Consider the following 24,312-nt stretch of genomic DNA (forward strand, 5'->3'; position numbering starts at 1 on the left):
ATATAAAATAAATAACTAATAAGAACCTGCTGTATAGCACAAGGAACTCTACTCAGTGCTCTATAATGGCCTATATGGGAAAAGAATCTGAAAAACAAAGAGTGGATATATATGCATGTATAACTGATTTACTTTGCTGTACACCTGAAGCTAACACAACATTGTAAATCAACTATACTCCAATAAAAAATTTTTTACAAAGACTCGTAGAGAGATACACACATACGTGTATCTCCAAGGACATCTACTTCACCTATGTGGGTCCTTTTTTCCCATCTTTATTGAAATAGAATTTACATATAACACCGTGTAAGTTTAAGGTGTACAGCATGTTGATTTGATGCATTTATTTATTGCCAGATGATTACCTTTATAGAATAAGCTGTCACCTCCATCCCATCACGTAGCGTTTCTTTTTTGTGGTGAAAACATTTAAGATCTACTCTCGCAGCAAATTTCAAGGATATGATACAGTATCATTAGCTATAATCCTATGTGGGTTCTTTCTATGTCAGTTTGAAACACATTATCTTACATCTTTTTTTTTTAATTATTTAATTAATTATGTATTTATTTTTGGCTGCGTTGGGTCCTCGTTGCTGCGTGTGGGCTTTCTCTAGTTGCGGCGAGCGGGGGCTGCTCTTCATTGTGTTGCGCGGGCTTCTCATTGCGGTGGCTTCTCTTGTTGCAGGGCACGGGCTCTAGGCATGCGGCCTTCAGTAGTTGTGGTTCACGGCCCCTAGAGCGTAGGCTCAGTAGTTGTGGCACACAGGCTTCATTGCTCCGCAGCATGTGGTATCTTCCCGGACCAGGGCTCGAACCTCTGTCCCCTGCTTTGGCAGGTGGATTCTTAACCACCAGGGAAGTCCCAACATCTTTTAATCATTATAAGTATATGCTGATCACCTCCTAGCTGCCAGGTGGACCATTGGGAAGTGCTGGTGATACAAAGTGAAGACCACTGAGACAGTTATTTACAGCCTAACGAATAAGTACATATATGATTAAATCCAGTGTTGTAAATTCTGTGAAGAAGACCGTCACATTACAAAGAGGTATAGACCAATGTGTCTGTATTAGTGATTAAATTCTATCTGCCACTGTGTACTATTCATGAAGGCAGAGGGGCATGCGATATAATTTAGGTATTATCCCAATACCAAGGCATTTTCTAGTTAACTTCAGTTTCTCAAAATGCCAATTGTCAGTTCTTTGAACACAGAATCTGTAAAGTTATCTGTAAAGGAGACACACCATTTGTTAGGCTGGTTTCCAAGACTTGTTCTCCAGCTCTCCAGATTATCTAAATGTTCCTGCAGCTATCTGTACGTGTAAGTGAGATTTATTTTTGATCTGTGTATGTGACATTTATTTTTAATGCAGACTTGATCTTCAGACACGTGTCATATTGCATTCAGATTTCGGATGATAAAGACATGAGCATCTAGCAAGCAGGCACAGTGGGGCATTCTGGAGTACTCTCTCTCCATCAAGGATGCTCCCAATCCCCACGGCCCTCTCCGTTCCTTGCCCTGCTTTCAGTTTCACCAGTTACCATTTTCTGAAAACAACATACCTATTTACTTAGGTGTTTTTATTGTAGCCTCAAAGGGCATGACCTTTGTCTGCCTCTTTCAGGCATCTCAGCTCCTACAGCGTCGCCTGGTACACATGAGACACTCATTAAATACTGTTGCGTGAATCGTGGCACTTTTTAGTTTTGTAGTTTCAGAGGCAAAATATAAAAATGAGAACAAAATAACGACCACAAACAAAACCAAGAAAGCCGGCCAAGTTCACTTTGTTATCTTGATTGAATTCCTGCGTGTCTTTTGTCTTGTTTCTTTGAGGCAGTGGTTCTCAAAGGGCAGTCCCCAGACCAGCATCTCTAACCTTACCTGGAAACTGGTTAGGAAGGCAAATCCTCAGCCCACCTCCAGCTCACTGAACGGAAGGTCTTGGGAGGTGGGCTGAGCGATCTGTGTTCTAAAAATCTCTCTAGGTGATTTTGATGCACAGCAAAGTTTGAAAACCACTGCTTTAAGGCATGGGTTTCCCCTAACTGTGAAACCAATCTGGGCACCTTAATCCCACATTGCATATTCAGCGGAGCTGGACATGACGCTTTGCAAGCAAGACCCCTTTCCTCCACTGTCTTTCAGGTGTTCCTTTGCTCTTTCTGATTCTTATCTCCACACCTCTCCTCACACATAGCTAGAGGTGGTTTACGGATGTGAAAAAATCACTTCCAAATGTTCTTCCTGTTCCCCAAAGCTGTTTTATCACTTATGAGAAGATTAAATAAGTACCATAACTTTGAGGGAAACTCTGGCTGGCCTAATAACTTGGGTTCTCAAACCACAAGCACTTTTTATTATTATTATTATTAAGAAGAAGCCCTGAAGTACAGGGACCGCCCGTGCCAGGCTGCCCAGGTTTGAATCCCCTGCCTGATGGTTAACGCAAGTTTGTGGGCCCACCACACAGTGAGGCCAAACAAACTGAAACTTCGGAGTTTGGAGCAGAGAAACGTTTATGATCAGCTTGTGCACAATTCTCCAACTGTCTGATGGTGAGGCAGCAGGGTGGTGTCACAGGGGTTAACATGATCAGTCCTTAGGCAACAGGAGGCCTGGGGCTATGTGCTCAAGGTCCCCGAGGAGTTAACATCTGCCATTTGTTGGAGGGGGGTAGGTTTACATCTGCAAAACAACTCAGGAAATGTGCATCAAACACTATTATCTAGGTACTTCAGAGCGGAGCAAAGCAGAGGATGGGGGAAGGCCCTCCTGGGAAGGCCCCATGGGGCCCTGCTCGGTTACAATGGTGCCAGGCTTGGACGTTAGGAGTCCTGAACGTCTCTGTCTGTTCCTCATTGTACAATGTGGACAGTGATAGAGTGTCTCTCAAAGGGTAGCTGTGGGATCAAGTGATTTAATATACGGATGTTTCTTAAACTGTGCTGGGCACAGAACACTCACTGTGTAATTGTAGACGTTCCAGTAGAGGTGCCTTGAGTTCTATCGTATTTGGGCCAGTAGGCAGGGTTAGCTTGGAATGTAAGAATTTTAAATACCTGAAAGGGTTTTCAAGAAATTGGAAAGCTGTCATTAATATTTCTTAACTTTCCTCTTGGCTCCCCCTTATTTAACATTAAAAACCCTCCTTCGTGGGCTTCTGGTTAAAGAGAGTCCAAGACGTAGCCACAGCCAGCAGGGCAGGAGCGGGGTTTGGAACAATACTTAAGCATAATGTTAAGTCCTTTTCTGAGCTCTTCTTCCTGCTGTTCAGAGGACGGTGAAAGGGCCCTATCGTGATGGAGGAAAGCTGGAAGCACTGAAAGGACGCGTTCTTCTGGGGCACAGAAGCATTAAGAGGCAGATAACTGTCCTCAATCGACAGAATCCTTCTGCTAAGTGTCTGTCATCTGTTAGGTTCTAGGGCTGTGTAGACTCAGCGAAGCAGCTCTACCCCATTAGAGAGATGGACTTACTTCCCTCTATGTGTTTTCCATGCCCACTAATGAGGCCCAGGCTTGAGAGCAGGTGAATTGGACCTTAGTCATCCATCCGGGGTACGTCCACCGAGAGGTACACAAGGCTTTCCAAGGGCTGTGTGGCAGGGCACTGAGAGTGTGTGCTGACCAGAGGGTGGATTTGGACTGCCCTGCCTCAAAGTCAGCCCCTCCCAGACCCTGCGGCAATTGGAACCGGTGCGATTCACCCCCAACCTGCAGTTGTAGGTCTTAACACAAGGAAATGCATCTAAAGAAGTACATTTTCAAGATCTAAAATGTCCTCAAATGGATCTGCCTGAGAAAGACCTGTGTTTGAGTTGTAGTTCTGGTTGTCCTTTCTGACTGCTCCCACTTTAATTGTCCGGGAGAGAATGTTCCTTTACTTTCGTTGTGACCTCCACCGCTATTACCGATCTGTCATCAGACAGAGTATCAGTCTTGAGGGAGAGTCCCACCAAAGTAAAGCAGAGAAGTCCTCAAGGAAATGGCACAGTTTTTCGTCAGTAATGAATTCATGGCAAAACTCGTACCTTCTCTATCTTGGAATTAGAATCCAGAGAGAGAGAGATGTTTTCTGACAGAGGGCAGGGTGATTTGGCATATCAAAATAAACAGTATTTCAATTTTCCCCACCTTTCTCAGCATTGGGTTAAACAAAGTGCCTCTAAGTGACAGAATAACACATCTTTAACAGTCATTTGATAAGGCCTAGTAAAATGTTAGCAATATACTGTCCAGATACTGAGAAATTGAATGAATTTAATACCGGGTTACAAAGCCCTTTGCAAGTCAGGTATTTTCCAATTCATTGCTTTAAAAGAAATTGAAGGAGGAATTAATTGAATTGTCAGCTGTGAGATCATTAAAATAATTTTTGAAGCTATATTACTATGCAGTTTTTGGCATATATCTTGGAAGAGGTTCAAAGAATTGAGTGACATTGCTATACAAGGTTTTCATTTCTATCTCCTTGCTTATGTGAACTTGTTTTTTTCAAAGCAAAATAGGAATAGAATTGATCCTGAGCTCTCATTCTAGTATAATGATATTTATCGATGGTATAATGAACAGAAAAGCCTCATCTATCCCATTGAGAGCTATATTTCCAGTAAAAGTTTACTTCTTATGTTTAATTATTACTTAACCACATGTATAATGTATTTATGTTGTTTTATCAGTATTATCCTTGTAATGATAACTCATTCTAAAAGAAAATACTATTCAGAGCTTTACAGTCACAGAACATGAAAGGAAATTTAAATTTCAGTCTCTATACTTTATATATATTGTTGCAAATAAATATGATAGCTGATCAATAAAAGATTTTCAAGCATAAAATATGCTTGAAGTATTATATCAGGATAAAATCCTGCAGAGGATATATAATAGATACACAAGTTCAAGTTTAGAAAAGGAACAATGCACATTTTATGACTGTTAAAAAAGAGCTTGTTCATGAATTTTGAAAGTAGACAACCATGAGTATCAAATTGCTCTGGTATTTAAAGTCGCACAGAGATATATATATAAAGGGACATTATGACATTTTATTTATTTATTTTTGTGGTACGCAGCCTCTCACTGCTGTGGCCTCTCCCGTTGCGGAGCACAGGCTCCAGACGCGCAGGCTCAGCGGCCATGGCTCACGGGCCCAGCCGCTCCGCGGCATGTGGAATCTTCCCGGACTGGGGCACGAACTCATGTCCCCTGCATTGGCAGGCGGACTCTCAACCACTGCGCCACCAGGGAAGCCCCATTATGACATTTTAATTTTAAAATGTGAATAATCTCCACAGACCAAAAATGCATCCTTTGCAACTATTACCTAAACTTTAAAAATATTATGTCAACTTAAAATGTGCAAAGGGTTACATAATTGACCAAAATAAAAGCAAGCATATTGTCTGCACTGTCACCTGGGTGTGTGTGGTTCCAGGGTCTGGGGGACAACACCCTTCACTCTGTCTAGTTTACCATCTACTTCCAGGCTGGCCAAACTGTACAGTAGGAATTTAACCTTTAGGAGTCATTCAAACAGGGATTCAATCTTCATGGAAATACAGCTGTTATTAAGAAAGTTGGCACGTTAATTCTTATCAGTGATTTGCAGCTGAGAGTGAATGAATGTGTTTATCATATTTTTTTCCCCTAAGAAATGCTTTTGAAAGTGGGGAGCAGAGAGGGCCCACAGTTGCTGTATAAGGAACAAAAATGCACAGAAAGTGAAGCTAGGGCCCTAAGGATGTGGAGGAGACAACATGACCTTAGTTTTTCTTTTTTTTTTTTAGTTAATTTATTCCTTATTGAAGTGAAGTTGATTTACAATGTTGTTTTAGTTTCAGGCATACAGCAAAATGATTCAGTTATACATACATATATATATTTTTCAGATTCTTTTCCCTTATAGGTTACTACAAAATACTGAGTATAGTTCCCTGTGCTATACAGTAGGTCCTTGTTGTTTATATATTTTATATATAATAGCATGTATATGTTACACGCAAATTCCTAATTTATCCCCCCCCCTTTTCCCTTTCGTAACCATAAGTTTATTTTCTGTGAGTCTGTTTCTGTTTTGTAAATAAGTTCATTTGTATCATTTTTTTAGATTCCACATATAAGTGGTATCTTATATTTGCCTTTCTCTGTCTGGCTTACTTCACCTGGTATTGGTTTGGCCAAAAAGTTCATTCGGTTTTAAGTAAAAATAAAAGATATATTTTTCATTTTCACCAAGAATTTCATCGAACAATGTAAATTCACTGACCGAATGAACTTTTTGGCCAACCCAATATGATAATCTCTAGGTCCATCCATGTTGCTGCAAATGGCATTATATCATTCTTTTTTATGGCTGAGTAATATTCCATTGTATGTGCATACCACATCTTCTTTATCCATTCCTCTGTCAATGGACATTTAGGTTGCTTGCATGTCCTGGCTATTGTAAACAGTGCTGCAGTGAACATTGGGGTGCATGTATCTTTTCAAATTCGTGTTTTCTCTGGATATATGCTCAGGAGTGGGATTGCTAAGTCATATGGTAACTCTATTTTTAGTTTTCTAAGGAACCTGCATACTGTTCTCCATAGTGGCTGCACCAGTGTACACTCCCACCAACACTGTAGAAGGGTTCCCTTTTTTCCACACCCTCTCCAGCATTTATGATTTGTAGACTTTTTGATGACTTCAGTTTTTCTTTATGCCAAATAGGCATCCGTGAAGGTGGAAAGGAGTCATTGAATGATACCTGAATACAGGGACCATTAGATAAATGCAGCTGGGTCCCCAAAACTCACCTCACTGATCTTAGACGCATGCAGGGATGCCTGTGGCCAAGTTAAAATAAAAGCTTTGTAAGAATATTAGAGTATGATTCTGTTTTAGGTAAAACCAAATCAACACAACCTTTCCGTATGTGAATATATGTCTGTAAGGAGTAAGGTGAGGAAGACATAACAGGCTGTCACTGAAATGGCGACATCCAGGCAGGGAGTTGGGTGGAGAGAAAGATTAGCTCGGCCTTTAGGCATCTTTGTGTTGTATTCGTTTACATGTTTATACATGTTTATTTTGCTTCTGTGGTTGTAAAAAATAAAGAACATATAGAAGAGAAAAATCTCTTCCTTCCTGCACCCAGTGGTCACCCCACCCCTACCTCGAGGCTGCCCGCACCTGCTGAATGACAGGTGGACGTGTGCATAGCAGACCCCTCTGATCGGAAGCTAGTTTTACTGTTATCCCTCCTCCCCATCAGAGAGAGGGCCTCTCGAGACTGGGCGCTCACCCCTTTCAGTGGCAGCTGTCATTTTGGTGCTCCAGTATCCTTCTGTTCCCTGGACCATTCAGGCTATGTCAGGCTGTTCACTTTGCCAAGGGAAACACACGTGTCTCCCCATGGCTGGTGTCCTTGGTGCTCCCACCTCCTGAGTCCTGGTCCAGGTCGAGGTGGGAGCAGACCTGGTGAGGTGTGGCCATGTTTATTCCCTGTGTCCCTACCTGAAGGTGCTGACTTCACGTTCCCGGTCCTCAGGAGGCACTGCTCATACCCCCTCTGGTGGGACATCTCGGGGAAGCAGGTGTCATTTCACCTTTTCATTTGCCAAGATACTGAAACTCAGGTTCTGACTAGAGCACTGAGTACTGGGGTAGACACACCTGGGGCCCTTTAACCATGCCCTTCATTGAACAGCTCCGTTTTCTCAAGGATTTCCTTTTCTCAGTTTTCCACCCACACGTTCTAAGTTCCTGGGACACATTTGCAAATTTTCTTCCTGACCAGCAGGCACATTTATTTCTGCATTAAACCTGATAACCTGCAGGTCATACACACCGACAAGCAAATTCCATTTGCTCGTAGCCTCCATTCATAGCCTCTGACTGTTGGGAAGAGTAGGTTAGGGTATGTGGGGTAGTGGTCTGCTTGGCCACTTTCTCCTTCCCTCTCCTGAAATCTTAAGAGGTAGCCATGAGTGCCTCAAAGACTGCTGGCATTGTACCGTGACTTTCAAGACTCTGTTATTAGTTGCAGTTGGAGGGCTTTGGGCGGCTTAGGGGTACAGGAGATGATGAACACGAGGGAGGTCTGGAGGTAAATATGTCCCATTTTTGACCTAACAACAAGTTAAGCATTTGCTGTGTGGATTATTGGTGACCTACTTGAAATACTGATGCACTCTCTCTCCCCTCTGGCCCTGGGCCACTTCTCCCACAAGGTGGTAACTGTGCTCGAGAAATATAAACTAACTTTCATAGAAGCCTAAGGGAAAAAATAAGATGGAAAGCAAATATACAGCAAAGATATTCACATAACATGTTCCTAAATCAAATAGAAATGATTTTGTAGCATCGGTTCTTCAGGAGGATTCAGGCCACTGTTGCCCTCTATTTAGGAAGTTTTATCAATAATTCGTTCCCTTTAGCACTGGGCTATGTTATTTCATTTACCCTTTGAGTGACAGCAGCTGTGTTTATAACAGAATCTCTGAACACTTTCTCCCTCCCTCCCCTCCCCGACCCTCACTCACAGGTGTACCATAGATGACCGGGTCACCCGGGTGGCCTGGCTGAACCGCAGCACCATCCTCTACGCCGGGAACGACAAGTGGTCCATAGACCCTCGTGTGATCATCCTGGTTAACACGCCAACCCAGTACAGCATCATGATCCAGAACGTGGACGTGTACGACGAGGGCCCGTACACCTGCTCCGTGCAGACGGACAACCACCCCAAGACCTCCCGGGTGCACCTCATCGTGCAAGGTAGGCGGCCTGGCCAGCGGGCTCACGTTCCCCTCAGTGAGTCAGGGGAAGCATGATCTCAGCTTGTCCTTCTACTCCTGTAGAAAGACACAAAAGGCCGTTTCCTCTGTAGAATCCAGAGACTGAGTGTCTGTCCTGGATTCCTTCCACCTGCTGGGGTCTTGACTAAGTGCTGAGTATCTTTACGGAGTTTCTCCGTTTTCTCTCTGGTCCTTCTGCCATTAATGGGTTGTTCGGCATGTTTGAGCTTTCTGGAGTTGGGAAAAGATATATTAGAAATATATATTATGTTGTACGATGTTATATGATGTTATGTTATACTGTGTTATATTATATAGACATTAGTTACTTAGCACTCTGCAGTTGGGAAAAGATACATTAGGAAATGGATACGGTACTACTCTCCGCGCCTCTTGTTGTTCAGAGGCTTATTTCATGATAAAGCGTTAATAATATTGATGTGAAATCGTGTGACATGACTGTTCTTGCATAGCTGGTGGTTGTGTCTGTACCAGAAGGGGTTCTGTGCGCCGTTTGGCATTGCTGCTGAGTCCGTGTACACCCTTTTAGCCCCACAATGGAGTTGAAGTCAAGAGGGATATTAGTCAAAATGTTATCTCCAGGTCTATGTTGGAAATAAGTCTATATAATTAAAAGGGGGAATCCCTAACATTCTCTCCCATTCTCCCTTAAAAGTCTGAATTACTATAACCCAGGCATAGTAGTTAAGAGTGTTTCATTTGAATTTTACTTTGTAGGAGAAAACTGGGGTTGAAGAAATGTCAGAATCTCAGATATCAGCTATTAAGTGTTAAGAATTAAAAACTCATGCAGAGAGCAGTCAAGAGACTTGAGGAACCGTCTTAAAACAAGGCAGCTCTGCAAATGACCTTATGTCGAACTGCCCCCATCACTATGTAAAGCAAGTCCTATCAGGTATCCACTCATGGTAGCAATGAGGTGCTGAGCAGACTAGCTCCCATCCCCCTACGACATATCCTTCCTCCACCAAAGGAGAGGTTTGAGTGGACCTTTCTCAGTGTCCCCTATGCTGATGTCTTGTGGCCATGCCTTGAGCTCAGAAAGCGTCCCTGTGTGTGACTTAGTGTCAGTAACTGCCTTTCATCAGATCCCACCTGCAGTTGATCCAATGGGTTTTATATTTTTTCAGTTTCTGAAATGTGTATGGCATTGTCGCTTAGCTAATATGGATTCCCTCATCCCTGCCTTTCTAAAAAATATAACTTTGCTCATTTCAGATGGTTGCATGGGAAGTCTGAGTAGGGGTTAGAGTCTTTTCGTGCTTTGGTCACGTGTGCAAATCAAGGCGGCCGTTCTTTTCTTTTGTCTGGAACAGTCCTTTGCTAGCAGAGCATCAGGGGCTTTGGCTCTGCACAGCGTGGTGATGGCCTGAGCTGGGCCCGAGGTCTGTCTGCTACAGCCCTGGCTCCCGGCAGGCCCTGGTGCTGCCATAGTGCTGAAACATTGCCTCCGTTCAGCCTCTAAGCCCTTCTCTCACCCGCACGCTCCCAGACTCCCACATCTGCCTGCTCCGCTGCGTCTGTTCTCCATCCATGTCCCACTAGGGGTATGGCTTGGGAGCTACAAGACGGGCTGCCATCTGGAGATAAAGACAAGTGTCACAGCTGATGCTTCTCCTCAGAGGCTGGTGGAGGCCCTCGCTGAGATCAGTCGTCTGAGATGAGCGGGGATGTCTGCAGAAAACAAGGGAGCTCAAGCTCTCACCACCCGCCTGCCACCTGGGCTTGGCTCCAGAGGAGCAGAAATTCTCGGCATGGGAAGTGACGCCTCCGTGGCACCTCCGTGGCCTTGACAACAACGTTATCTTCAAATTCAGGAAATTCGTCACTGAAAGAAAAAAAGAACTGTCAGGCTCTGTACAGAAACAGACTCAAGCAGAACAGGGCTATCACTTTTCAGGGAAGAAGACAGACGGTGTAAGCATGTCAAAGCCAATACAGGCCATAAAGGGCTTGTGGCACAGAGCTTCAGGGATAATGCTCTTCGTAAGAAGCTTGGAGTAATTCCTGGGGCTGGATGTGAAAGCCAGTGGGGTCTCAGAGCTTTGGGTCAGAAAGACTCTAGGAAGAGGCAAGAAGCAGGGCAGTGGAGTCCCTCATTCCAGAGGTGACGTCCTCAAGTCTCGCTTTAGGCCAAGCAACTTCTGTAGCTCCAGGCAATCCAGTGCAGAGATCAGGAGGGCAAAGGAGGAAGGGGAGCATCTCCTCCTGGAAATCTTAGCAGACTGGGCTTTCCATTTACTGAGAGGCTAAAATAAGGAGCTCAGGGAGCTGTTCTTCCTTTGGGAATCGGTTGAGTTTCCAGTGGGTGGAAGCCGAGACCCTGCGGCTCAATTAGAAGAAAGCCCAGAAGTCTCCTCTTTCCCAGCAGCTGTCGGCTTTTGTCCAGTCTATAGATTAATTTTTCAGACTTAGTGTTAGTTCAGGTTAAAGATAATGAAAGTTTCCTAATCCTCTTAAAGAAGATTTATCTGACCGAGTAGAAAGCTTTTGGAATACAATAAGGCATGTATAAAACTGAGGTCTAATCCTGCCTTTAATTTCAAACTGCTGATGGGTATTGATTTTGCAATGAGAAAAACTGAAAAATTTCCAAGCTGCAACTTGTCTATCTGCATATGTGTGTGCGTGTGCGTGTGCGTGTGCGTGTGTGTGTGTGTATGGTATTTATTTATCTTCTGTCCATTTGAGAATGTTACAATCTCATCACCTCTGCCAGACAAGTGTCATTAGCAGAAGGGCGATCCCATGGGGTCTAGGCTTTGTTGCTCCCTCTTCCTGCAAAGTGAGTAAGTGAGAGCTGCTCTAACACTACCTCAAAGCCTGTCCTTTCCTGGTTTATAAGGTGGCCTTTCCACGTATCTGATGGGATTAGTTTCCTAGTCCTTCTCTTTGAGGGAAGAAGCTGCTTTCGTTAAAATAGCATCACTGGTCCCTAGGGTACATCTTGGCCACTGAAGGGATAACTTTAAGGTGCCACGTGACAGTGAGGCTGTGACTGTGGCCCTGGTGCCACGTGACGGCAAGGCTGTGACTGTGTCCTTGGTGCGTGACGGCGAGGCTGTGACTGTGTCCCTGGTGCGTGACGGCGAGGCTGTGACTGTGTCCCTGGTGCGTGACGGCGAGCCTGTGACTGTGTCCCTGGTGCGTGACGGCGAGCCTGTGACTGTGTACCGAGGTGTTAAGGAAATCCAGAACAAGGGGCTCAGGTTAGTCAGGGCAGGAAAACCAATCTGGCAGCCCTGTGTGGGAGGGAGTGCCATAAAGGAGATGGAGGCATGGGCTGGGCAAGAGGTCATGCCCGTCACTCGGAAGGTGTGAGGACAGCAGATTGTGGGTCTCCCTGTAGGAATGGAGAAGCTTCCTTCAAGAGGTATCATCCAAGGGACATTGAGAGGATTAATCCCCATATCTTGAAATAGGAAGAATTAAAAGGATATCACCTCCCTTTTTGAGTTTGGGGAAATGTTAGATGTTCCCACTAGTGATTGCAGAGCTAGGATCCTGAGCCGCTGGGAGAGGAACGTGTTAGGCTTGTGAGCTTTAGGGATAAAGAAGACACAGACATTACACACGTGTTATAGAACTAAGAAACAGGTGTAACTCAAGACAAGAAGGGGTTTGTTTGAGATTAATCATGAATTTACTAGCATGAGAGGAGGTAAGTTTTGTGAGATTAACTCTTCCTACCTGAGACCAGCAGGAGCCCCACACAGCACGCTGTCTGAGGGATCCTAGGCATTCAGCAAATGTTTGTCAAAGGAACGTAGGACAGATGGATACAGCAAGTGAAGCGGCATAAGAAGGCAGTGATCATAAAGTCTCTTCAGGCAGATAGGGGCAGGGGATGCGTCAGGCTGGCCAGATGACTTGGAGTGGCCAGTAATTGGGAAAAGGTCCTTAGAGGGATGTGACAAGCCAAGAGATATGTGACAAGCCAAGAGATATGTTCTAACAGCGATCACATGACTTCCGTGTGTTTATTTAGTACTTTACAGCACTGGTCACACTCTCTGGCTCATGTGACCCTCACAACAAGCCCTGGGAGGCTTCAGGGCAGTGACTGTTATCTCCATTTTGCATGAGATCACTGCAGCTCACAGAGGTTAAGAGACTGGCCAGGGTGCCCTGTGAGTCAGCAGCTGTTCTGGGTCTGTACCCCAGCCGTGCGACTCCACCACAGGCCACCCCCCACTGCCAGCCACGTCCAAGGTGGTTTCTCTAATGTAGATCCATGGGAATTTGCCAGTTATCCTTTCTTACTTCCCTCTTTTTCCTGCTACTGATGTTTCATTGTACTAGCAGAAACTGTGGACAAAACTCAAGAAAGAAAATGAGCAGCGGGGGAGCAGGAATGGGGTGCCAGAGCCCCACGAGATGATGTAGAGAGGCAAAGAAGAAGATAATTAACTTACCAGTAGCTCATCCCTCCAGGGACACACATTCCAAATGTTACCTCTTTCCCCTATGTACGTACTGAGAACGCTGGGCCCTTTGAGAATCCAGGATCTCATCGTCACTCTGATTGTCATGAACTCCTCAGCGTTCTGGAATGTAGGGGTATCGTCGTGTCACAGTAGTTGTCACTGTCAGGGAGCGATAGACAGGAAGATCTGGCATCCTTTCTCCTTGGCTGTTGGTATCTCTGTCTGCTCTCTTGGCTAGTCCAAAAATCTGTTTACTGCCAGACACTTCCTTTCATGGAGCAAACTACTCTTGCTGAGCCCAATTTTAGGCAAAGGGCTAGAAAGGATGAATGCTGTGAACAAGGCTACGCAATTTCTACATCTTCAAAGACTTTGGGACTTTGAGCCTGGAGTCAGTTCAGGTGAGATTACTTGGTACCCAAGGTTTAGTTTAGCAGGTAGAGAAGTCTGATTCTCCACCCAGTCCAGCCCTAGGTTTCGCTGAGTGTCAGCCAACCTCTGCACTGGGCACATTGAGTGTAAACTGATCTCAGTTGATCCTCACAACATCCCTGAAAGGTTTGCTCCACAGTCACATCTTACAAATAAGAAAACTGAACCTCAGGAAGAGTGAAAGCTTGCCCAGAGATGGTAGAGCCACGAAAAGCTTTAAATTCCCTTCACTGGGCTTATCTCTAGGAAAAGCTATCAAAACACGCACAGTTGAAGCCCTCTGAGTGCATGGTCTCTCCTGATTGTTCTTCACTGAAGCCCTGGGAGACAGAACAGAAAATCACCACATTCCAAGAAAGGAACCTGAGATTCAGAGAGCTCACATGATTTGTCCAAGTTACACTGGCTAGCAAGTGGTGAAGCACTCCTTAACACCAGGAGTTTTATTTTAACTTGAATAGTTGACTTACAATGTTGTGTTCGCTTCAGGTGTATAGCTAAGTGATTCAGTTATACATATATATTTTTTTTCCCTTACAGGTTATTACAAAATATTGAGTTCCCTGTGCTATGTAATAGGTCCTTTTTGGTTATCTGTTTTATAGATAGGAGTGTGGATATGTTAATCCCAAACCCCTGATTTATTCCCCCCCCTTTCCCCTTTGGTAACCATAAGTTTGTTTTCTATGTCTGTGCGTCTATTTTTGTTTGTTTATAAGTTCGTCTGTATCATTCTTTTAAGATTTCACATATAAATGATACCATATGATATTTGTCTTTCTCTGTGTCTGGCTTACTTCACTTAGTATGATAATCTCTAGGTCCATCCATGTTGCTGCAAATGGCATTATTTCATTCTTTTTTATGGCTAATATTCCATTGTATGTATGTACCACATCTTCTTTAACCATTCATCTGCTGATAGACATTTAGGTTGCTTCCATGTCTTGGTGATTGTCAGTAGTGCTGCAGTGAAGGGGTTTTAATTCTAGACCCAGTGTTGGGTTCACAGGCCAGATTGCTAACTCATAGCTAAGTAAAAGGGCAGGTGGATGTTACTATTTGTGAAAAAAATATAGAAGTTCTGAGGTGCTACTGAGAAGGGTGGTTCCTGAGAAGATGGTTGAGGAGTAGAGGGGGCCTGGCTAAGGCTGGTTGGGGCGGATGGGGGCCAGGCACCTGGTGGAGCATCCCAGCAGGTAAGGGAGGCACACCTGCCCACGTGTCACACTTTTGCAAGGACCTACCTATTTCTTTTTTTTTTTAAAATAAATTTATTTATTTTATTTACTTGCTTTTGGCTGCGTTAGGTCTTCGTTGCTGCACGCGGGCTTTTTCTAGTTGTGGTGAGCGCGGGCAACTCTTTGTTGAGGTGCGCTGGCTTCTCATTGCGGTGGCTTCTCTTGTCATGGAGCATGGGCTCTAGGCGCGTGGGCTTCAGTAGTTGTGGTGCACGGGCTCAGTAGTTGTGGCTCGCGGGCTCTAGAGCGCAGGCTCAGTAGTTGTGGCGCACGGGCTCAGTAGTTGTGGCTCGCGAGCTCTATAAAGTGCAGTCTCAGTAGTTGTGGTGCATGGGCTTAGTTGCTCCGTGACATGTGGGATCTTCCCGGACCAGGGTCAAAGCCGTGTCCCCTGCATTGGCAGGTGGATTCCCAACCACTGCGCCACCAGGGAAGCCCGGACCTACCTATTTCTAACCCTTCCTTTGTTACTCAGCTCTTTTTCTCTGCTGTTTTCCCCTCTTTTCCCAAATATTCTTTAAATAATTATTTAACTTAACATGCATAATTGTGGGCCTAAAGAAAAGCAGGCAGTCAACCTGAAATAAATTTCATTTATTCGGCCTCTATTTTAAATTATAATCACACTTGCTCTTCACAGAGGCAGGGTGGGAATGTGGAAAAGAACAAGACTGTGCGTCAAAACACTCCCTCCGCAGCCTGAGCTCTGCTCCTCACATCCGGACCTGTGTCTCTGGGACGTTCCCTTCCTGGCTTCTTATTCTGGGGTGAAGAATACAATTGAATGTAATTGATTTCCTTCAGGTACACACATGCACACCTTAATCTTAATCCTGTGTGTGTGTGTATGTGTGTTTATTAACAGATATATATGAAAGACATCCTTTCCTTTCCTGCTTCACGTGATATTTGTAAACTCCACAACCCACATCCGATGGTGTATATATCATACTAAGATTCCTAATTTCAGGGTTGGGTAAACTAAGAAAGCAATTACAGCTTAGAAGGAATCAGGATTGAAGTCGGTGCCCTCAGAATGCCCTCTGTACCCAGCCGAGGAAAGCACTTCATGAGTCGCCCTTCCCAAGAAGGGTGTCCCCCTGCAGGCTCCCTCTAGCCCAGCCTCGGGTTTGGAATGAGACCCACACTCATACTCACACTCTCCGTGCAACTGTCCTGTCCCTTCCCTCAGATTGTGTTACTCAGACATTGTCTGAATTTGACATGTCCTGTAGCTGAAATCGGATTGGTACTCACCTCTCCCCAGTCCCCTAGGTTATCATGTCTTTCATGACATCCTGTGTAGTTAGCTGCTGACAACACAGTACGAAACAGATTTTGTAGGAAGAATATTTCTCCTTTTATCAAGCCTCTACTCCCATTATTGTGAGGAGAGATATGGGGCTTTGTTCTGCTCTGCTTAGAAACTAATAACACACACACACACACACACTCACTCACACACACACACACACACACACACACACACACACACACACACACAGCTTTTGCAGTTTCCATAACGCCTTCTTTTGTGGCCCCTGGAATTCCATCCTTCTCTCCATTGAATATGCAGGTCCATCCTCCCTCTAGTAAGGGGCTGTGTGAGGGTCCTGGCTTTGAGTGGGTGCATCAAAGTGCCTGAGCTTGCTGGGAGGCCACAGCAGAGACTCTTGGCATGATCCAAGATGGTGCTGTCAGTCCTGGCACCCGGTTTGGGATACATACAGGAGCCAGAAAGAGAAGTGGTGGGGTCTGGAGCTGTCATTTGCCTTATTTGCCATAGAACTAAATAAACAGAACAGTCATGGAGTCTGTTCTCAAAACCATAACTGATGTGGAGATGCAGGAGGAAATGAAATGCCTGTTACGTTCTAGTCAATTTGCATGGTGATCTCAGCTTGTGTCCTAAAAGCCTCATCTGTCAACAGCGCAAGTAAATACAAAGAGAGCTTTCCCAGTGCTGTCAGCAGGGGAAGCAGTCACACTTTTGAAGAAGGGTAAGTTAGTAAATGTTCATAAATTCTCCCAGTAGTTTAAAGTTCATCATGACCCTCATGTAGTCAGAATCCCACCTAAGATTTCAGCCTTCACCACCCACAGGTTTAGTTACAGCCCTGGCTTAGCATCAGAGTAATCTGCGAGTTTAGAGTGGTGCTCTTTTCCTACATGCAGCATGTAGACACATACTTGAAGAGTCTGACTTGCATTCCAAAGCCTGGTTGTGAGCCCCTCGTTAACAAGTTTTACCTGAAACACAGTGTCTTAGCACCAATACCTATCATTGGTACTTATTCCTACTTTGGCTTCTCATCAAGGTATCAGAAAGCCTTTGACTGTTCTCTTCACTAATCATTCTCTTCACTAATCATTCTCCTCTGTAGGTTCAGAAATTGAAGAGCAATAGAAGTGAAGTAAGCTAATCACAAGGAAAGCAGTCAGAGATGTGTCTTAGAATAATTATAAACCGTGGTCGTCATGCCTGAGTACCACGCATAGCAGTCACTTTACAGACACGATCTAATTCTATTTCCCAATTAACCCAAGAGGGTGAGATGCATTTTACTAATTTTTTGAATGGGGAAACTGAGGCTCAGAGAGGCTGAGGAACTTGCCCTAGGTCACAAGCTGAGAGGTACAGAGCCGTGATTCGAGCTCTGCTTAGTCTATAGGGAAAGCCAGCACTTAACCTCTACGTGGAATGTCCTCTTCCTTCCCTCCATATTAAATAAGTCTCAGGCCAGACTGACACACCTGTTCATTTACAAGGTGCATGCTTGCCTTGTCAGGTTATCTCTGTTTAAAGGACTTCAGTCTAATATCTCTGCAGTCAGGATCTGTCCTCCTTAAACCTTTTCCTCTCCTCCTACTTTATGTATCTTTGTGATTATGACTTCCTCCTTGGAGTTAATATCAAGTCTGTATCAGTGACTCTGAAATCTACATTTCTACTTCTTAATTTCTTCCCTAATTCTAGTCTCTTCTTTCCGATTCTTTCCTGAACTCTTCAAGGTGGGTGTCCCAACCTTCAAGGTGGGTGTATTTCACGTGTCCCACACTGGACTTTTCTTCGCTCCAAAACCCATTCCTCCTCTTTTAATTCACATTTATATTCATGGACACACCAGCCTTGTATAAAATGATGGCTTAAGCGTTGACTTTCTTTCTCTCTTGCTTCTCTGTCAAAGCAGATGTCATGTCCAGTAAGTCATTCTCTTTCTGTTCCCACAACCACAACCATAAAAGTGCGACATCTTACACTCTGGTGACTTTTCACTGCCACGTCCTAATTGCTACCCCGTCCTCAGTCTCTGGCTCCTTATAATTCATTTTAACACTGTTGTCTAAATATTCCTGATGCACGCACCAGATCACATCACTTCCCCCTGCTTGTAATTTTAATGACTCCCTTTTGACAACACAGTAAAGTCAAAACTTCTTAGATCACTTTTCCAAGTGCTCAACAATTCAAGGTCAGACCTCCTTTTTCACTCTTACTTTCTATTCTTCCATTTTTATATCCTACACAGAACTTAGCCAAACTTGTCCTTGTAAAACCTCTGCCCCCAGTGCCCTGCATTCTTTTCCATTTCTCAAACAATCTGTCTTGAATGTTCTTTTCTCTGGATATCCAAGTTCTATGGACCCTTTAGAGCAGGGCTGTCCCATGGACCTTTCTGTGATGATGGAAGTGTCCTATATCTGCATTGTCCAACATGGTAGCCATTAGCCATAAGCGGCTATTAAGAACTAGAAATGTGGGCTTCCCTGGTGGCGCAGTGGTTGAGAGTCCGCCTGCCGATGCAGGGGACACGGGTTCGTGCCTCGATCCGGGAAGATCCCACATGCCGCGGGGTGGCTGGGCCCGTGAGCCATGGCCGCTGAGCCTGCGTGTCCGGAGCCTGTGCTCCGCAACGGGAGAGGCCACAGCAGTGAGAGGCCCGCGTACCGCAAAAAAAAAAAAAAAGAACTAGAGATGTGGCTAGTGAATTGTCAGTATTATTTCATTTTAGTTAATTTAATTAAAAATAGCCACACTTGCTAGTGGCCATCATATTGAACAGTACAGTTTTAGAGTGGCTAAATCCCCAAAGCCAAAGGCTTTCTTTGGAATTCCAAACCTTTACCTGCACTTCCTTACGCTACCTGTAACTTCTCATTTCATATTTCAGCTATTGGTGGATCTAACTTTTTCCCACACCTAGATTTTTCCTTGAAAGCAAGAGCCAGAGTTGGCTCTGTCATTCTTAATATGGTCACAGTTTAGGGATTGCAGTCTGAATTGGCAAGACCATGTAGATAGCTCTTTAACACATTAAGTGTTACTAATCCATGGCAATAATGGCAAATGTCCTAATTTGGAGGTTATTGGAGACCGTACCACAGAGCGTGTCATCCACCTTGGATTTATTGCCTTCTCCCCATGCTTAGGACAGATCACTGTATAGGCAGGCACCAAAAGCATTTATTTCTACTGAATAAAGAAGTTCTTAGTGAAACCTTTTTTAAAATTCTGTAATTTAGAGCCTCAGGGGAAAGATCCGACACAGCCACGTTTTTTAGTGACATTGGAAATCACCCCAAACAGGATGGCCCAGAGGACAGCCTTGGCAGGCAGCTAGAAGGGCACCCCCCAGCCCGCTGCAATCAACATGATGGCATCAATGACACACCCTGATTGGCCAGCAAGCACACATTAATGACCAGTTAGCAACTGTGTTCAGGTCAATTAATTTATATTTGTATTTTGCAAACGAAAAGTTGCCCTGTTAGATTATTGATTCTTTGTCCTTGTATTCAATTTGTTTTTAATTGCACCGTTGCTGGGCCAGGCCCTCCCTCCTGGCACGCTGGCAATAAATCTGCCACCATCTCAACAATCAACAATAAATGTGTCTCTTCGTGTCATTATTAATATGCCTCTTGGACTGGTTCATTACCATGGCTAACAGTTTATAAGAGCGGGATGGCACGCTGCCAGGAGGATTCCTTTTCCCGAGGGCTACTTTGTCATGATAGGATTGATGTTCTCAGGCCTGTGTGTGTCTGAGGAAAGGGGCCTGGGATTTAATTTAATATAGCTGGAATGTGAGCTGCCTAATCCTCTCCTAATCATCAACAGCTTTAGAAGAAGATTCTGTTGGAATAGAGATTTTTACCCTCTCTTCCAATTCTTCCTCTTCTTCTCACTTTTTTTCTTTGTTATCTTCTTAATTCCTTCTTAGTTTCTGTTCAGATAGGTTTTCTTCCCCTCTCAAAAACAACGTAACAGCTACCTGGGTGATCTAAAATCCCTAGGTAAGGGAGCCATGTGTCCCCCAGGAGCTGGAGTTTTATTATTGGTTTATTGGTAGCTGAAAGCAGAGGGGAGTTCCCTGTGCTTGATGTGTGAATGGTGATTAACAGAGCTGCAGAAAGGCTGCCCTCGTAATGTCACCTTAATTGAGGTCAGCATTGAAAAAGAATAAGCCCTATCTTATAGTAGAGATAATCGTGAATTACAGTATTGTTATCGGCTCTTTCAGTCATTAGAATTTTTCAGGGAGAAGCACAGATTTTAGGTGAATTTATAGGTTGGCAGAAGAGACCCTGTGTGTCTCAGATATGCCAAAGGGGACATCTAAATGGGACGGAGTGTTTACAAGGGTCCTGCTTGGCCTGAGATCTAATAATAGTCCAGATGTTGGCCATTTTCAAGGCGCAGGTTGCTCCAGGACAAGAAATTTGGCGTCCCTCCCTCAGATACAGAGTGAACAGTCAATTTTTGGTTCAGGGTAGAGATTTTTATACTTAATTTACTATGAACAGTGCCCCTTGCACTTCTTGGTACAGAGCTCTGCAAAGCAGGTTACACTGAGCTTATTGAAAGAGAGGGGCATGGCGGTGGTGTGACACCTGCTGTTTCTCTTGATAGGAGCCTAAGTGGCCCAGGGAAGTGGAGGGAAGGAGCCTGGGGCTTGGGCCAGGACGATTTAGAAAAAAAGGCGGCAAGGAAAAGCTGGCAGAAGACTGAAGATGCCTGCAGAAGGGCAGAGCTACAGATGGAGGATGTGATGGGAGGCAAGGGAGCAGAGGAGGTGGGGAGGGGTTGAAAGGAAGGGGAAGAAGAGACAGGGAAGCCCAGCCCAGGGCTCAGTGCACGGAGGACGCCTCCCCTCAGGGACGTGGGGAACCATGGCCAGGCTGCTCCCGTGCAAGCACCTCTGTGCCCATGACACCCTGGGGTTCTCTCCACTGCTCCCCTGCTGCTTTGCTGCATCTCGCTCAGCCTGGCGTCTATGCGAGGCCGGGAGACACTGATGCAGTCACTGGTGTGGAACTCAGACTCTGGAAGGTTCCTGATCCCCACTCCCTCCCGCCTCCCCCCTCCCCCCTTACCAGTGAGAACTGATCCCATCTCTGCAGACTCATGGTTGGGCTTGTGTTTTCCCGGTGCCGTCGTATCCAGGCTAATCCAACAGAAAAGGCAGTGTTATTGATAAGCAAAGCCTTAATTCAAACACATACAGAACAAAATGCATTTACCAGGCTGCCTCTAGGTAAGAGGCATGAAAAATTCAACTCCTGGTTTGGCTACTTGCTGTATGATCTTAAATGAGTTACTTAGTTTCAAAGTCTTCATCTGTAAATTTTGGGAAATAAAGGCTGTCCTACCTCCTTCTTATGGTTGTTCTACATTAAGCGGACAGCACTCTAAACTAGGTCCTGTACAATAGAAAATACTAAAATCGTTTGTTGTTTTAAGCTGCTAGGTTAACTTTAGAAATTAACCGACCCTCTGAGTTTGCGTGACGGGTGTTATGCTGGGGTGATTCATTAATACTTAGAACTCTGAACTGTCTACTCATCCTAGTACAGTTTTCACATTAAAATATAGCCACTGGCCCCTTACATTCTAGTAAATTTTATTGGATTTTATGGATAATAATGGAAGAACCATGGCAACTTCTGAACATATCTGAATGTGTGCGATATCCCCATCCTTGAAGTTTTATGTCACTCTTATTATTTTTAAATATTCTTCTATTTTTATATTGTCGTCATAATTTTATAGTCTCACGTCCAAAAGGTACTTGTGAAAAATATCTATAGTTATGCTTATTGATGGAGAATTGAGGTTAAGCAGACAACTTTGAGTCAAAAGAGAAATAGCACTAAATCATCATCAAAGGTCTGTTTCCTTTAAGAACCTTACATCCTCACATAAATACGCGAATCTTAGAGACATTTCTAAAACCACATCTTTAAGGGGCCACTACCGTATACTGAAAGGCATAGCTTCGTTTCAAATGAATCCCCCTGACTGCAATCGCATACAAAATAAAAGAAGAAAAGCCTGTGCTCCAGTTTCAAAAGGAAAACGAAAAGAAATGTCAGGCTGACGCGCACACATCCCCAAGTGCCCGCTTTAAGTGCCCCACCGACGGGAGTGCGAAACGAAGGGCCCTGAGCCCTGGCCGTGGTTAATCTAGAGCACCAGCGACGCACAACAGAAGCAGAGAGTGCAAAATAGCTGCTGGAGGAATAAAGCTTCCCAGCCCCTTGGTTCAGCAACAGCGGGGTGGAAAGTGAGGGGACAGGAAAATCAAAGTCCCTTCAGAAACAGTGATCACACATCGAGACAAAATGTCCCCACAGCAGGGAAGAAAGTGGAAAACACACCAAATCAATCACCTTAAAAATGAGGCTTAAAATCTTCTGCTACATAAGAGGCAGGTGGGGAGGGAAGAACGGGTCCGGCAGCTTGAAAGTCTTTTATTAAACTGCACACTGACTGCCATGGCACACACAAGAAAATGCAATTAAGGTCAGGCCATTAAAAAGGTGCCCAAGGATAGCTCTGTGCAAGACCAGGGGGCTGTCTGCAGGAGCTCAGGGTACTCACTTCCAAAAAGTGCCAGGCGGGGCGAAGGGCCTCCGATGGGACAGCCCTGAAGTGAGGTCCCAGTAGAGGCAGGAGGAAAGCGGAGGTGGGAATTCTTGCCTCGTCTCCTCAGTGCCCGCTGGAGTGGCCCCAGCCCAGTCCTTCCCAGTCCTGTCTTCCTTCAGCCCCAGTGCCCGCAGCACCATTTAGGATAATGTGTCTCCAAAGGACATTCATGGTCAGCAGGGGATGACACCGCAGGTACACCATCACGTGGCATCACTCTGGCCCGCGGTCACCCTTCCTCTCCTTAGACAGGCCCAGGTCCACATCTGCCGGCTGACTGAGAAGGGCAGGTGGTGAGCCCGGATGGGGCGCATGCCCCCGCCTCCGCTTGGTCGGAGGGACCAGGCTGGGCTGAACAGATCCGCGAATGAAGAGCTTGGCCTCCCATTGGAAGCTCCAGAGACACCGTGTACTTCAGAGCTGTCTCTGGGTTCGGGCTTTGCTGGGCATGCGGTGTGGCCGGCTGCTCACAGAAAGCACAGAGTGATGGTGACTGGCCCTGCTCCCTCCCTCTCAGAGCACCCCCAGGGCCCCACCCACGCCTGCCCTGTTCAGGGGACCTCCACTCCAAAGACCTGGAGGTGTTACAGGAGCTCGGACCTTCCAAGGGTCACACCGCCTGGGTATAGCTCTGTGGCACTGTGCTGTCTTCACTGGTCACACGTCTGATTTCCCCACCGAAATATAAGCGCCGTGAAGTCAGGGACAAAGTTTTCACCTCCCTGCTGACACAGACGTTTACCTCTCATGGAAGCAGGGCCTCACATAGATTAGACGCTAAAAATATTTATTAAATGCGTCTGGAATGTAATAAGCAATCAAATAAGTATCAGGCGATAAGACGGATGGGAATGTTCAGTGGAGGGGAGCAAAGTGGTGTTGGCACGTGTGTGCACAGATCAACTCCAGTCTCACACTGAACAGAGGCAGCTTCCCTGCGGGGCCGGTGCTCACCAGCAGCTCTTCCTTCCTCCATAGCCCGGAAGTGAATTCCTGAGTCAAGAGTGGGTGAGGCAGTGCTCATCTCCCCTGCAGCCTGGCGCATCTCTCTTGTGTGCTGGGGCCGCAGGTTCCTTCTTGCATCGCACGCCACCGTCCCACACCGCGTTCTCATTGCCTTTCGCTGGAGGTGGCCTGCTCATTGCCGAAGGTTTCCAGGGTGCTCGGGGCGCTTAGGCGCCAGGCCTTTCTATTTCCCATCTGCTGGAGTCCGGGAAGCCATGACCCGGCCACCTGAGCAAGTTCCTGGAAGCTTTCTAGCAGAAACATCAGCTGCGAAGTGCCCATGATGGCTGCAGCAAGAGGGGTTTACAGACTCCTCCAACGTTAGGAAAGGGAAAATCATTTCTGGGTATAATACAGTTTGTAACATGCTCCCATTTTCTTCAGAAACTATTGCCCTGCAGTGATTTTCTGTCTCTGGCAGTGAATGTTCCCTGGGTTGCAGCTACCGTGAATCAAA

General features: G+C 45.3%; 1 protein-coding gene across 3 annotated transcripts in view; it reads left to right on the top strand.

Annotated features, from left to right (window-relative positions):
- OPCML (opioid binding protein/cell adhesion molecule like) overlaps nt 1-24,312 on the top strand; it is a 502,991-nt gene that overhangs the window by 267,101 nt on the left and 211,578 nt on the right. For 2 of the 3 annotated variants that reach the window (XM_060017094.1, XM_060017093.1), the window contains exon 2: nt 8,547-8,779. In XM_060017094.1, coding sequence (XP_059873077.1) covers nt 8,547-8,779 — 233 coding nt within the window. The remainder of the gene's footprint in view (nt 1-8,546; nt 8,780-24,312) is intronic. The other variant, XM_060017095.1, reaches the window with a different exon arrangement.

This window comes from Delphinus delphis, chromosome 8 (genome assembly GCF_949987515.2).
Source record: "Delphinus delphis chromosome 8, mDelDel1.2, whole genome shotgun sequence".
Lineage (NCBI taxonomy): Eukaryota > Metazoa > Chordata > Mammalia > Artiodactyla > Delphinidae > Delphinus > Delphinus delphis.